The 13,176-nt window shown below is 41.0% G+C and overlaps 2 protein-coding genes across 5 annotated transcripts in view; one reads left to right on the forward strand and one right to left on the reverse strand.

Moving 5' to 3' along the window:
• matr3l1.2 (matrin 3-like 1.2) overlaps nucleotides 1-4,702 on the reverse strand; it is a 12,415-nt gene extending 7,713 nt beyond the window's left edge. The window contains exons 1-6 of one of the 3 annotated variants that reach the window (XM_061976851.2): nucleotides 4,583-4,702; nucleotides 1,531-2,391; nucleotides 1,255-1,316; nucleotides 1,156-1,194; nucleotides 993-1,084; nucleotides 853-926 (exon numbers count right to left, since the gene is read on the reverse strand). In XM_061976851.2, coding sequence (XP_061832835.1) covers nucleotides 853-926; nucleotides 993-1,084; nucleotides 1,156-1,194; nucleotides 1,255-1,316; nucleotides 1,531-2,250 — 987 coding nt within the window. In that variant the 5' untranslated portion in view covers nucleotides 2,251-2,391; nucleotides 4,583-4,702. The remainder of the gene's footprint in view (nucleotides 1-852; nucleotides 927-992; nucleotides 1,085-1,155; nucleotides 1,195-1,254; nucleotides 1,317-1,530; nucleotides 2,392-4,582) is intronic. The other 2 variants (XM_061976853.2, XM_061976852.2) reach the window with 2 other exon arrangements.
• A 2,392-nt stretch (nucleotides 4,703-7,094) lies between these two features.
• Nucleotides 7,095-12,672, forward strand: LOC133617119 (polyadenylate-binding protein-interacting protein 2-like). Of its 2 annotated transcripts, none has more exons than XM_061976855.2 (4): nucleotides 7,095-7,258; nucleotides 7,338-7,493; nucleotides 7,555-7,698; nucleotides 12,459-12,672. In XM_061976855.2, the coding sequence occupies exons 2-4, from the start codon at nucleotides 7,362-7,364 to the stop codon at nucleotides 12,561-12,563; spliced, it is 381 nt and encodes a 126-aa protein (XP_061832839.2). In that variant the 5' UTR covers nucleotides 7,095-7,258; nucleotides 7,338-7,361; the 3' UTR covers nucleotides 12,564-12,672. The 2 variants fall into 2 exon arrangements, with proteins under 2 accessions (XP_061832839.2, XP_061832841.1); XM_061976857.2 differs by lacking the exon at nucleotides 12,459-12,672 and adding an exon at nucleotides 11,035-11,348.
• Nucleotides 12,673-13,176: the final 504 nt, after the last annotated feature.

The following is a 13,176-nucleotide window of genomic DNA, read 5'->3' on the forward strand; positions in this document are numbered from 1 at the left end:
CTTTTGGCAATATAGTGTATAGCAGACCTTGGCAAATTAAGGCCAGGGGGCCACATGCGGCCCGTTAAACTTTTCAATCTGGCCCGCCTGACATTCCCAAATTTTTTTTTTAGATCTTTAAGATGGAAAGTGTATGATCTGCAGTGATGTTTTCTAATGACCGTAAGTCTTGAACTATACAAAGTATTTCAATGGTTGGAATCTGCGCTTATGGCTGATATACCAGTTACTATGATCATCTAATTAGTTACTATGGTCATCTAATTGGTTGCTATGGTCATGTCACAGCAGCTCAGATGAGGCACCAAGCAGTGTGGGCGGGAAGCGTTTCCACAGACGCGGAAGGAGATTTTCACAACAAAGTTCTAAAGCTTAGTGATATATCAGATTGTAGGTGGGTTTATTTTGTACCCTTCGCGTTCATATTTCACCGTTTGTTGCATTTTTGTTGCGTTTCACTTGATTGTAAAATATGTCGATCGAAAGGGGTGTGACGTTCATATTTTGTCAATATTCAGTGTTTTATCATTCATAGAAAAATTTTAAATTTCATTATGATTTTTAAGGCGGTCTGTCATAACGTTTTTAGCATTCAATCAGACATTATTGTGAGGTTTTGTATTAGTGTTCCTAAAAATAGATATACCGGCCCCCAGACACATTTTTTTCTCTAAATGTGGCCCCCGAGTCAAAATAATTGCCCAGGCCTGGTGTATAGTGTACTGGTTTTGAAGGTGAATCTACCAAAATTTCCCCCGCATCCTTTGATGTGTTAGTCCGGGGCCCACAGCCGAAAACATTTGGGCACCCCTGTTCTAATGTGTATAAGATGAACCATCAACAAAGACCGACCACGATTGGTCCGGATTGGTGTCCTGACTGGTTCCCGGACATTCCGTAACCCATTCCTGATCCCATTCCCGATCCTGAAACAAACAAACGCGGTCAGCATAGAATTCTTGAAGAAGGAACCCAGGAAAGATCTGTCTCACCCCAACTGGACATCATCCCGGCTGCCGATCCAGGCCCTGAGGGGGGCGGTCCGAGCAACCCTGCTGACATGTTGGTGGACTCCATGAGGTTGCTGGAGCACATACAACATGTGAGCAACACGCCAATGCTCCCTAAACGTGTCACACGATGTGTGTGTGTTACCTTCGACCTGAAGCCACATTTGGGTCCCACTCAGGATACCTGCAGGGTCACAGAGGAGGTCAATACAAAGTGTGTGTGTGTGCGTGCGTAAGGACTCACATGTTGAGCAGCAAACGCCTGTTCTCTGTGTGTCGCAGGCCATTTGTATGCTGGTTCCACTCCTGCACGTACACACACACAATCAGCACTCGAGCTTACGTCGCCACCACAAACCACGCGTTCCCGGCTGAGTGTAGTAGTAGTTGTGTTTACAAAGATTGTACTTTAGCATTAGGTGTGCAAGGACAAAAAGTTGTGACGGGAAGAGGACAAATGGGATGGAGCAGCGACTCTGAGGTCCCGTGTGACTGCGGAGGGAGGCGTGGCGGTACTCACCATGGTGGAATGCACGTCAAAGTCGCAAAGAGAGCACACGTGAGGAAACATGGGGGGCGGGACTCCCAAGAAGTCTTGAACTTTTCCTTGTGACGGGGAGCCACTCCTCCTCTGCAAAAAGGCAGACTGGGACATAGACGCCCCCTGCATGTTGCCGTAGGAGTCCTGGTGCGAGAGCTCGGAGGAGTACCTCCCTCTGCCGCCATCTCCGAGGCCGGGACCGCCGTAATTAAAGCCTAGCCCGCGGCTGAGGGAGACCTCCTGCCGGGAAGTGAAACCAAAATCTGACAGGCCAGACCCCTGATTCAAAGATGTCCCGCCCATCCTGCCCTCATTGTCCCAGCCGCCGCCTCTGTAGGACTCATTTGAGGACATGGCGGATGCTCCCCGCCCCATGTCCCCTTTGCGGTTCTTGAGCTGCATGAGGATTTTCGGCAGGGTCTCCACACTGATGTCCTCCTCGGGAATCTGGGCCAGAGCATCCAGATCTGAGGGCGACAGCCCCAAGCTGGCAAAAAGCTTCATGGTGCTGCCAAGTTGGCCGCCACCACCCCGGGACATGCGGGAGCTGCTCTCCTGGCCCTCCATGCCACCGCCCCCCCCAGAATTCCCACCCGCCATCTGATTCATGCCAAAGTTTAGAGTCTCTGCAGCGGCAAGGAGCCCTCGACCCGCGGCGAAGCCTTGTTGAGCGCCGTCCATCTGCGACCTCTGAGACATGGCGTCACAAAGTGGAGACGCTTGCCGGAGGGGGGGGTCAAAGGTTCTGTGAGGCAAGAGGACGAGAAATGTTCAAGATGTGTCCGGTGGGAAGGATCCCTGCAAGTTCAAGTAGTCTGGAGCAAAAAGGGAAGCAGAGTCCTGAAAGACAATGAAGGACAAGTAGACATGGTGGTCTCCGTGTCCACAAAGACCACCGACACTCTGCCGTGCACTCACACACACACACAGCCATTGAAGCTACAGAAGCAGGCCCAAAAGTCAGACTGGAGCTGAGACGAGGAGGAGGAGGAAATAATATCCTTACGTGGACAAGGACATTTGATGTAGAAAAGGAGAGTCACGTGACCACAGGACGTATTTGATAATGCAAGAAACGTCTCAGATCAATAACGTAGAAAGAAAAAGGATCCAACAACAATGGACTGTTCAAGCTGGATCAGCATTCCACGCACAGGAAGCTAAGCTAAAGTAGATGTTGGGTAACAAAGTAAGCTAAATCACAGCGCTGTTTGCAAGTAGCTAGGCTAAAATGTAGATGTGTTCCCAATTAACTACTAACAAGTAGCTGTGTTCCCAAGTAGCTAGGCTAAAACATAGCTCTATTGCTAAGTAGCTAAGCTATAACTTAGCTCGATTTAAAAGTAGCTAAGCTCAAACTTAGCTCTGTTCCCAAGTAGCTAAACTAAAACTTAGCTCTATTCCGAAGTAGCTAGGCTATAACTTAGCTCAATTCCTAAGTAGCTAGGCTAAAACTTAGCTCTGTTCCTAAGTAGCTAGGCTAAAACTTGGTTCTGTTCCTAAGTAGCTAGGCTAAAACTTAGCTCTGTTCCTAAGTAGTTAAGCTAAAATGTAGCTCTATTCTGTAGCTAAGCTAAAACTTAGCTCTGTTCCTAAGTAGCTAGGCTATAACTAAGCTCTGTTCCTAAATAGCTAGACTAAGACGTAGCTCTATTCTTAAGTAGCTAAGCTAAATCTTAGCTCTGTTCCTAAGTAGCTAAGCTAAAATTAAGCTCTGTTCCTAAGTAGCTAGGCTAAAACTTAGCTCTATTCTGTAGCTAAGCTAAAACTTAGCTCTGTTCTTAAGTAGCTAGGCTAAAACTTAGCTCTGTTCTTAAGTAGCTAGGCTAAAACTTAGCTCTGTTCCTAAGTAGCAAGGTTAAAACTTAGCTCTGTTCCTAAGTAGCTAGGTTAAAACTTAGCTCTGTTCCTAAGTAGCTAGGCTAAAACTTAGCTCTGTTCCTAAGTAGCTAGGCTAAGACATAGCTCTTCTTAAGTAGCTAGGCTAAAACTTAGCTCTGTTCCTAAGTAGCAAGGTTAAAACTTAGCTCTGTTCCTAAGTAGCTAGGTTAAAACTTAGCTCTGTTCCTAAGTAGCTAGGCTAAAACTTAGCTCTGTTCCTAAGTAGCTAGGCTAAGACATAGCTCTTCTTAAGTAGCTAGGCTAACACTGAGCTCTGTTCCTAAGTAGCTAGGCTAAAACTGAGCTCTGTTCCTAAGTAGCTAGGCTAAAACTTAGCTCTATTCTGTATATAGGCTAAAATGTAGCTCTATTCTGTAGCTAAGCTAAAACTTAGCTCTGTTCCTAAGTAACTAGGCTAAAACCTAGCTCTGTTCCTAAGTATCTAGGCTAAAACTTAGCTCTGTTCCTAAGTAGCTAGGCTAAAACTTGGCTCTATTCTGTGGCTAAGCTAAAACTTAGTTCTATTCTGTAGCTAAACTACAACTTAGCTCTGTTCCTAAGTAGCTAGGCTAAAACTTAGCCCTGTTCCTAAGTATCTAGGTTAAAACTTAGCCCTGTTCCTAAGTATCTAGGCTAAAATGTAGCTCTGTTCCTAAGTAGCTAGGCTAAAACTTAGCTCTGTTCCTAAGTAGCTAGGCTAAGACTTAGCTCTGTTTCGTAGCTAGGCTAACAAGTAGCTCTGTTCCTAAACAACTAGGCTAACAAGTAGCTATGTTCCCAAGTAGTTATGCTAAATCATAGCGCTGTAGATAAGTTAGCAAGTATCTATGTTAACAACGTTAACTACACTGAAGCAGTAGATACTAACTAGTTTTCCATTATTCACCAAAGTATGCGCATTAAGAGGTTCAAATAATGACATTTACAGTGCTTAGCTCGACATCACCAATGCTAACGTCGGCCTGAGCTAACATACAATGCCTATACCATGAGCTAATGTGGGCGGTTATTCCATTAATTATCTCATGTTTTCCTATAAGCACGGCAGTAAAATGTAGAGGAGATAACGACTCAACAGTTTTTTCAATAAACACGGCAGTAAAACGTAGAGTAAATAAGGAAATAATGCCACAAGTAGAGATGTTCTTACCTCGCTACTCGGAAAAAGAGGCTAACGAACGCGTGTGCATTCGCGCTAAACTCTCGCGACACCACGTCCGTGGTCACGTCACTGTGGATGTGAGCGATTTTTGTGTAGACATCTTATAAGTAGCCACAGCATCGAGCGCTACTGCCTACTGGCGCTGACGAGACGCGGGGTCGCCATCTTGGAGTGGTGATACACTCCACTCAGTGCAATTCATTTGGCAGGAGCAATGAACTGTCAGCGCATTTAATTCATGATTTGCACGCGCTTTTTTGTCATACGTGTAGCTATGATAAAGGACACATGTTTTGACGTGTTTTATTATTCATAGTTTGCTTAACAGTAATATAATATTCTTATATGCTATAAATGACCAGACGTATGTCCGAGATCAAAACTGGGAATATAATCCCAGAGAAGGGGGAAAAAAACGGTCAGCTATTATTAAGTTCAAGAAACAATATGATTAGGTTATATAAACATGCGTATATCCTACATAAACAATGTATGAATACATTAGATATCTATATATCTTATAGACTGTCTCTCTGCTGCTGCAGAAGCAGGGAGTTTATTCTGTCTTGACACTTTGTATTGATATTTTGTATTACATTCTTCCCTTAAATGATCATGTTTACAGTGATTGTTTTATATGTATTTTTTATGTATGTCGCTTTGGATAAAAGCGTCTGCCAAATACTTAAATATAAACATATATAAACACCTGAAAGTCTATATTACCCCCCCCCCCCACACACACACACACACACACACACACACACACACACACACACACACAATCTGGACTGTGGTCCTAACTTTTACCCCTGTTGGCTTTTACAATCTGTATCTTCATCATTTATTTCAACTTTATGTTATTCAAGTATGCCATTTTTAAATTCAATTAATTGCATTGACAAGCAATTCTATTATGGTCATACTCTTGTTTGCTAGCGGCTACGATTTCAGTACTATTGAAGATCTTTGCTCCTTCTCAACTCTGTGGTAATATTCTTTTCACAAAATACAACCAATAGTACGTTAATGTTAAATCTTACTTGTGAAAAGTAATCCCCCGGTTCCAGGGGCGTCACTAGCTTTTAAGGACAGGGGGGGCTTAGCCCCCAGGAGAAGCTCAGGATGCGAGCGAACGTAGCGCACAAGCACAAAACTTCACAAACGGCTAACAAAGACTTAGAAATTATTCATTGTTATTATTATTATTATTTTTTTTAATATGAATGAAAATGAAATGCTCCCCGGGACGATGGCTTTTAACCATTTTTTTCTTTTTCTTTTTATGTATTTTATATTAAATGTATTGGTGTCTTGGTTTTTCCTCCCTCTGAAAATCATATGAAATGTTTAACAAGCCATCCTATAATAATACAACAGCTATTAATGTAACAATACAATAAAACAAATATATTTGATCAGAATCACAATCGTTTTATTGCCATTGTTTGAGAACGGGTTCACAAACTAGGAATTTTTCTTGGTGCAATTGTGCAACATAAAACACATATAACACAGATTTGGTAATAACAAGAGCTGTAACTGAGCTATCAGATCTTGTTATAGACTTAGAAGGAATCCTAGGGAGCTACTGTTAGGAGTTATTGTTCATGTGCCTGATGGCCGAGGGGAAAAAACTGTTCAGGTGGCGGGAGGTGTGGGTCTGGATGGACCGTAGTGATGATGTTTTTTCATTATTTTAACAATAGGCTAATGTATATTACTTTATATAGATTCTACAAGAAACACAAAACTTAAAAACTAAATTATTTACAATTTCAGACACAAGGTTTCGTGCAGCTTCACTCATTGTAAAGGAAGACGGAAGTCCACGCAGGAGAAAAATGACTACAAAGATGGTATTTGAGTTTTTCTTATATATATATATGTATATATACACACACATATATATATATATATACACATATTAAGAAAAATATATATACAACACCAAATTATTTAGGGAGGCTTAAGAATGTTTTAGGGGGGCTAGAGCCCCCCTAAAATAGGCCTAACAACGCCAATGCCCGGTTCCTATTTGCATCAGTCCGCTCATTTGAGCAGGAAAACGCTGAACACCATCGTTTCTACCTGTCAACTGTCAGTTTAGGCTGCTCCTCATCACCACTTCAAGATGGCGACCGAATTTCTCGCGTCTACTTTTCAGATGTCTAGGGTTTTTTGTTTCGCTTTGATTTTGGCCATTGGGTCCAAACAACATTTGAAGATTTTACAAGTAATGACGTACATTCTGACATCTGGTTTTTTTTTTAATTCTCAATGTTTACACTTATGACAGCGCATTTGCGAATTTGTTGCAACGGCTGTGAACGGCTTCACAGATGTGAAGTAAAGTATTGCAGTCGTTTATGAAAATGACACTTTATTTTCACAGAAAATTAATGTATCTGTTGTATACGTCAAATACTATCTATTTAACTTCGAAACTGGTCGATGAGGAAGTTATCTTTGATCCGACGCTGCGCCTCTTGTTTGTTTCTACGCACAGTTGGTCCGTGAAGGCAACACTGCGATTTAGCCAATCATAAGCGAGCACCGCGTGACATCACCGAGTAAACAAACAGAAGCCTGGCGGCCATTACAACACAGCGAGAGCTCGACTTGACTGTTTGTCTTTTCTGGGAGCAGCACGTCGTTTGACAGGTAAACAACATTCCAGTAGACCCCTTGCGTATTTGCTGACGTCACACTTGTTTTTTCGGCGGGGCCGTGCGGCTAATAGCGTTGGCCACTGCGAGACGACATTATGAAAGATCCCAGGCTGAGCCACGTCAACTCCATCAAGAACCTCGGCGATGACGTCACGCTGAGCAGCCTCCAGGAGAACCCTTTCGCGGAGTACATGTGGATGGAGCACGAGGAGGAGTTCAACAGGCAGGTGGGTGACACCTGTCGGCGATGACGTCACGGCGCCAGACTGACACGTCCCCCCCCCGCAGGTGGAGGAGGAGCTGTGGGAGGAAGACTTCATGGAGAGATGTTTCCAGGAGATGCTGGACGAGGAGGAGTGGGAGTGGTTTGTTCCGTCCCGAGACCTCCCCCCCGGCAATCAGCGGCAGGAGCAGCTCCACGGACACACAGCGGTGAGGCCGCCGTTTCTTTAAAGACATCATGTCCTAGTTACACTAGCCAGTGGGCTAACAAACAAGCCCACTGACAAGCGCGGCTCTTAAGGCTTCAGGAATATAGCTATACTTAACGTACCATCGCACATGCCTAGTCATTGATTCATTGTGATGCCCCTCGCCAACACATTCCAGCATAGAAAATAAATAATTAAGACTTAAAACAATCCAAATGTTAAACCCAGAACTACATTCATGTGCGTAATTGACACGTGTCATTTAATGAATGCAATTGCTCCTCTCGCAAGCAATTAACGATAACCAACACATTTCAACATAGAAATGAAATACTAAGAATCAAAATGATCCTACAGTCAAACAGGACTACATTCATGTGTGTAATAGACGTGTCCTGTAATTAAAGCGATTGCTCCTCTCGCAAGTAATTAATGATAACCAACACATTTCAGAAATGAAATATTAAGACTCAAAATTATTCAAAAGTCAAACCCAGGACCACATTCATGTGTGTAATAGACGTGTCCTGTAATAAATGCGATTGCTCCTCTCGCAAGTAATTAATGATAACCAACACATTTCATCGTACAAATGAAATACTAAGACTCAATGATCCAAAAGTCAAACCCAGAACTACATTCATGTGCGTAATAGACGTGTCTTGTAATTAATGCGATTGCTCCTCTCACAAGTTATCAATGATAACCAACACATTTCATCATAGAAATGAAATACTAAGAATCAAAATGATCCTACAGTCAAACCCAGGACCACATTCGTGTGCGTAATAGACGTGTCTTGTAATTAATGTGATTGCTCCTCTCGCGAGTAATTAATGATAACCAACACATTTCATCATAGAAATGAAATACTAAGACTCAAAATGTTTCAAAAGTCAAACCCATGACTACATTTGTGTGTGATAGACACGTGTCTTGTAATTAATGCGATTGCTCCTCTCGCAAGTCATTAATAACCAACACATATCATCACAGAAATTAAATACTAACATTCAAAATTATTCAAAAAAGTCAAACCCAGGACTACATTCATGTGCGTAATAGAGACATGTAATGTAATGAATGCGATTGCTCCTCTCGCAAGTAATTATTGGTAACCAACACATCTCATCGTAGAAATTAAATACTGAGACTCAAAATGATCCAAAAGTCAAACCCAGGACTACATTCATGTGCGTAATAGATGTGTCTTGTAATTAATGTGATTGCTCCTCTCGCAAGTAATTAATGATAACCAACACATTTCATCATAAAAATGAAATACTAAGACTCAAAATGATCCAAAAGTCAAACCCATGACTACATTTATGTGCGTGATAGAGACATGTCTTGTAATTAATGCTATTGCTCCTCTCGCAAGTAATTAATGATAACCAACACATTTCATCATAGAAATGAAATACTAAGACTCAAAATGATCAAAAAGTCAAACCCATGACTACATTTATGTGCGTGATAGAGACGTGTCTTGTAATTAATGTGATTGCTCCTCTCGCAAGTCATTAATAACCAACACATATCATCATAGAAATTAAATACTAAGATTCAAAATTATTCAAATGTCAAACCCAGGACTACATTCATGTGCGTAATAGAGACGTGTAATGTAATTAATGCGATTGCTCCTCTCGCAAGTAATTATTGCTAACCAACATATCTCATCGTAGAAATTAAATACTAAGACTCAAAATTATCCAAAAGTCAAACCCAGGACTACATTCATGTGTGTAATAGAGACATGTCTTGTAATTAATGCGATTGCTCCTCTCGCAAGTAATTAATAACCAACACACTTCATCATAGAAATGAAATACTAAGATTCAAAATGATCCAAAAGTCAAACCCAGGACTACATTTGTGTGGAATAGAGACATGTCTTGAAATTAATGCGATTGCTCCTCTCGCAAGTAATTAATGACAACCAACACATTTCATCATAGAAATGAAATACTAAGACTCAAAATTATTCAAAAGTCAAACCCAGGACTACATTCATGTGCGTAATAGACGTGTCTTGTAATTAATGTGGTTGCTCCTCTCACAAGTAATTAATGCTATCCAACACATCTCGTCATACAAATGAAATACTAAGACTCAATGATCCAAAAGTTAAACCCAAAACTACATTCATGTACATAATAGACGTCTCTCGTAATTAATGCGATTGCTCCTCTTGCAAGTAATTAATGATAACCAACACATTTCATCATAAAAATGAAATACTAAGACTCAAAATTATCCTACAGTCAAACCCATGACATTAATGTGTGTGATAGACGTGTCTTGTAATTAATGCGATTGCTCCTCTCGCAAGTAATGATAACCAACACATATCATCATAGATATTAAATACTAAGATTCAAAATTATTCAAAAAAGTCTAACCCAGGACTACATTCATGTGCGTAACAGAGACGTGTAATGTAATTAATGCGATTGCTCCTCTCGCAAGTAATTATTGCTAACCAACACATCTCATCATAGAAATGAAATACTAAGATTCAAAATTATTCAAATGTCAAACCCAGGACTACATTCATGTGCGTAATAGACGTGTCTTGTAATTAATGCGATTGCTCCTCTCACAAGTAATGAATAACCAACACACTTCATCATATAAATGAAATACTAAGACTCAAATGGATCCAAAAGTCTATCCCAGGACTACATTCATGTGTGGAATAGAGACATGTCTTGAAATTAATGCGATTGCTCCTCTAGCAAGTAATTAATGATAACCAACTAATTTCATCATAGAAATCAAATACTAAGACTCAAAATGATCCTAGAGTCAAACCCATGACTACATTCATGTGTGTGATAGACGTGTCTTGTAATTAATGCGATTGCTCCTCTCGCAAGTAATTAATGATAACCAACACATTTCATCATAGAAATGAAATACCAAGACTCAAAATGATCCAAAAGTCAAACCCATGACTACATTTATGTGTGTGATAGAGACGTGTCTTGTAATTAATGCGATTGCTCCTCTCGCAAGTAATTAATAACCAACACATATCATCACAGCAATGAAATACTAAGATTCAAAATTATTCAAGAAAGTCAAATCCAGGACTACATTCATGTGCGTAATAGATGTCTTGTAATTAATGTGATTGCTCCTCTGGCAAATAATTAATGATAACCAACACATTTTGTCAAAAAAGGAAATACTAAGACTCAAAATGATCCAAAAGTCAAACCCAGGACTACATTAATGTGCGTAATAGACGTGTCATTTAATGAATGCGATTGCTCCTCTGGGACGTTATTGATGGCGTGGCGTTGGGGGTGCTGGGTCATCATGTGTGCAGACCAGCAGCAACCTCAACCCCCACGCCAAGGAGTTCACGCCCGGCATCCAGAAGCACGCCATGTGACCCCCCCGAGCCGCCGCTCCAGTCCACACTGTGACGTCGTCGGCAAGGTGGCCGCCGCCCACTCCCGCTCACAGGCGGGCGTGTTCTCTGAATGTAAAGACGCACTCTGATTGGCAGTTGTCACGTGGCGACTTCAGGTGTGCCCGCAGCTGCACGCTAACTACCGCACTAACTACTGTAGAGACGTCACACAAAGACAAATAGTCTATTTTTCTTAAAAGGGTTTGAAAATAAATGTTTATTGAGTATTCCTCAGCGTTTGGATGGTTGACTTGTAGCAGCATGTTCATTTAGCGCAGGGGTGTCCAAACCTTTCATGCTGGGGGTGTGGGGGGTGTGGGGGGGCATGTTTTTTCTTGGTTTTTTTTGGCTTAAGAAAATACAATCATGCGTGCTTACGGACTGTATACCTGCAGACTGTATTGATATGTAATGTAGGAACCAGAATATTAATTGTGTGAATGAGTGTGATGGGAGAGGGAGGTTTTGATTTAATAAAAAATAAAAAATAAAAAATATATATATATATTTTTTTTTATTTCTTGTGCGGCCCGGTACTAATTGATCCACGGACTGGTACCGGGCCCAGGTGGTTGGGGACCACTGCATTAGACCGTCAAACCATTACAGTCAATCAAATGCCCTTCGCAGGCTAAAATGCTAATGTTAACATGCTAACTTTTTTTTAAAGACAATTTTAAAGGCAAACACCTCAATCATTACTTGGTACTTAACACATGCTAACTTTGAGCATGCTAACCTTACTTAGCATTCCAGCACGCTGACTTTTGTAGCCAATTTTACAGCCGAACATCTTTTAGAGTCATATAACTCGGTACTTGACCCATGCTAACTGTTAGCATGCTAGAAAGCTAACCTTGGGGTTCTGGCACACTAACTTTAGCATGTTAACTTCTTTTTTTTTGTGCCAGTTTTACAGTCGAATGCCTTAGACTTCTCACTTAATACTTGACATATGCTAATAACTGTTAGGATTCTAAAACGCTAACATTAGTGTGCTAACTTTTTTAGCCAATTTTATAGGCAAACACCTTAATCATATGACTTTGTACTTGACACGTGCTAACCTTACTTAGCATTCTAGCACGCTGACTTGTAGCCAATTTTACAGCCGAACATCTTTAGAGTCATATAACTCGGTACTTGACACCTGCTAATTGGTTAGCATGCCAAAGTTAGTGTTCTAGCATGCTAACATTACAATGGTAACTTTTTTTAAGCCAATTTTGCAGTCAAACACCTCACAGTCATACAACTATGTACTTGACACATGCTAGAAAGCTAACCTTGGTGTTCTGGCACACTAACATGTTAACTTTTTTTTGCCATTTTTACAGCCGAACGCCTTAGACCAATGGTCCCCAACCACCGGGCCACGGCCCCGTACCGGTCCATGGATCGATTGGTACCGGGCCGCACAAGAAAAAAAAATAAATAAATAAAATAAAAATGTTTTTTTATTATTAAATCAACATAAAAAACACAAGAATCAATATAGATCAATACAGTCTGCAGGGATACAGTCCGTAAGCACACATGATTGTATTTTTTTATGACAAAAAAATAAAAAATACAAATACCCCCCCGGTCCGTGGGAGAGATTTTAAAGCGTTGACCGGTCAGCAGTTACAAAATGGGGACCACTGCCTTAGACTCCTCACTTAATACTTGACATATGCTAACTGGTAGCATTCTAAAACGCTAACATTAGCGTGCTAACTTTTTAAGCCAATTTTGCAGTCGAACACCTCACAGTCATACAACTATGTACTATGTAGCATGCTAACAGTTAGCAAACAGTTAGCATGCTAGAAAGCTAACCTTGGTGTTCTGGCACACTAATTTTAGCATTTTATCCAGTTTTACAGCCAGACTCCTCACTTAATACTTGACATATGCTAATAACTGTCAGGATTCTAAAATGCTAACATTAGTGTGCAAACTTTTTTAGCCAATTTTATAGGCGAACACCTTAATCATATGACTTCTTACTTGACATATGCTAACTGTTATTAGCATGCTAGAAAGCTAACCTTGGTGTACTGGCACACTAAC

This window comes from Nerophis lumbriciformis, linkage group LG16 (assembly GCF_033978685.3).
Source record: "Nerophis lumbriciformis linkage group LG16, RoL_Nlum_v2.1, whole genome shotgun sequence".
Lineage (NCBI taxonomy): Eukaryota > Metazoa > Chordata > Actinopteri > Syngnathiformes > Syngnathidae > Nerophis > Nerophis lumbriciformis.

Excerpts from the sequence above, each read along its gene's own strand:
- LOC133617119 (XM_061976855.2), top strand. The coding sequence starts at position 7,362 with ATGAAAGATCCCAGGCTGAGCCACGTCAACTCCATCAAGAACCTCGGC. Across the intron at positions 7,494-7,554 it reads AGGAGGAGTTCAACAGGCAG|GTGGAGGAGGAGCTGTGGGA; the intron begins GTGGGTGACACC and ends CCCCCCCCGCAG. Across the intron at positions 7,699-12,458 it reads AGCTCCACGGACACACAGCG|CCGAACGCCTTAGACCAATG; the intron begins GTGAGGCCGCCG and ends CCATTTTTACAG.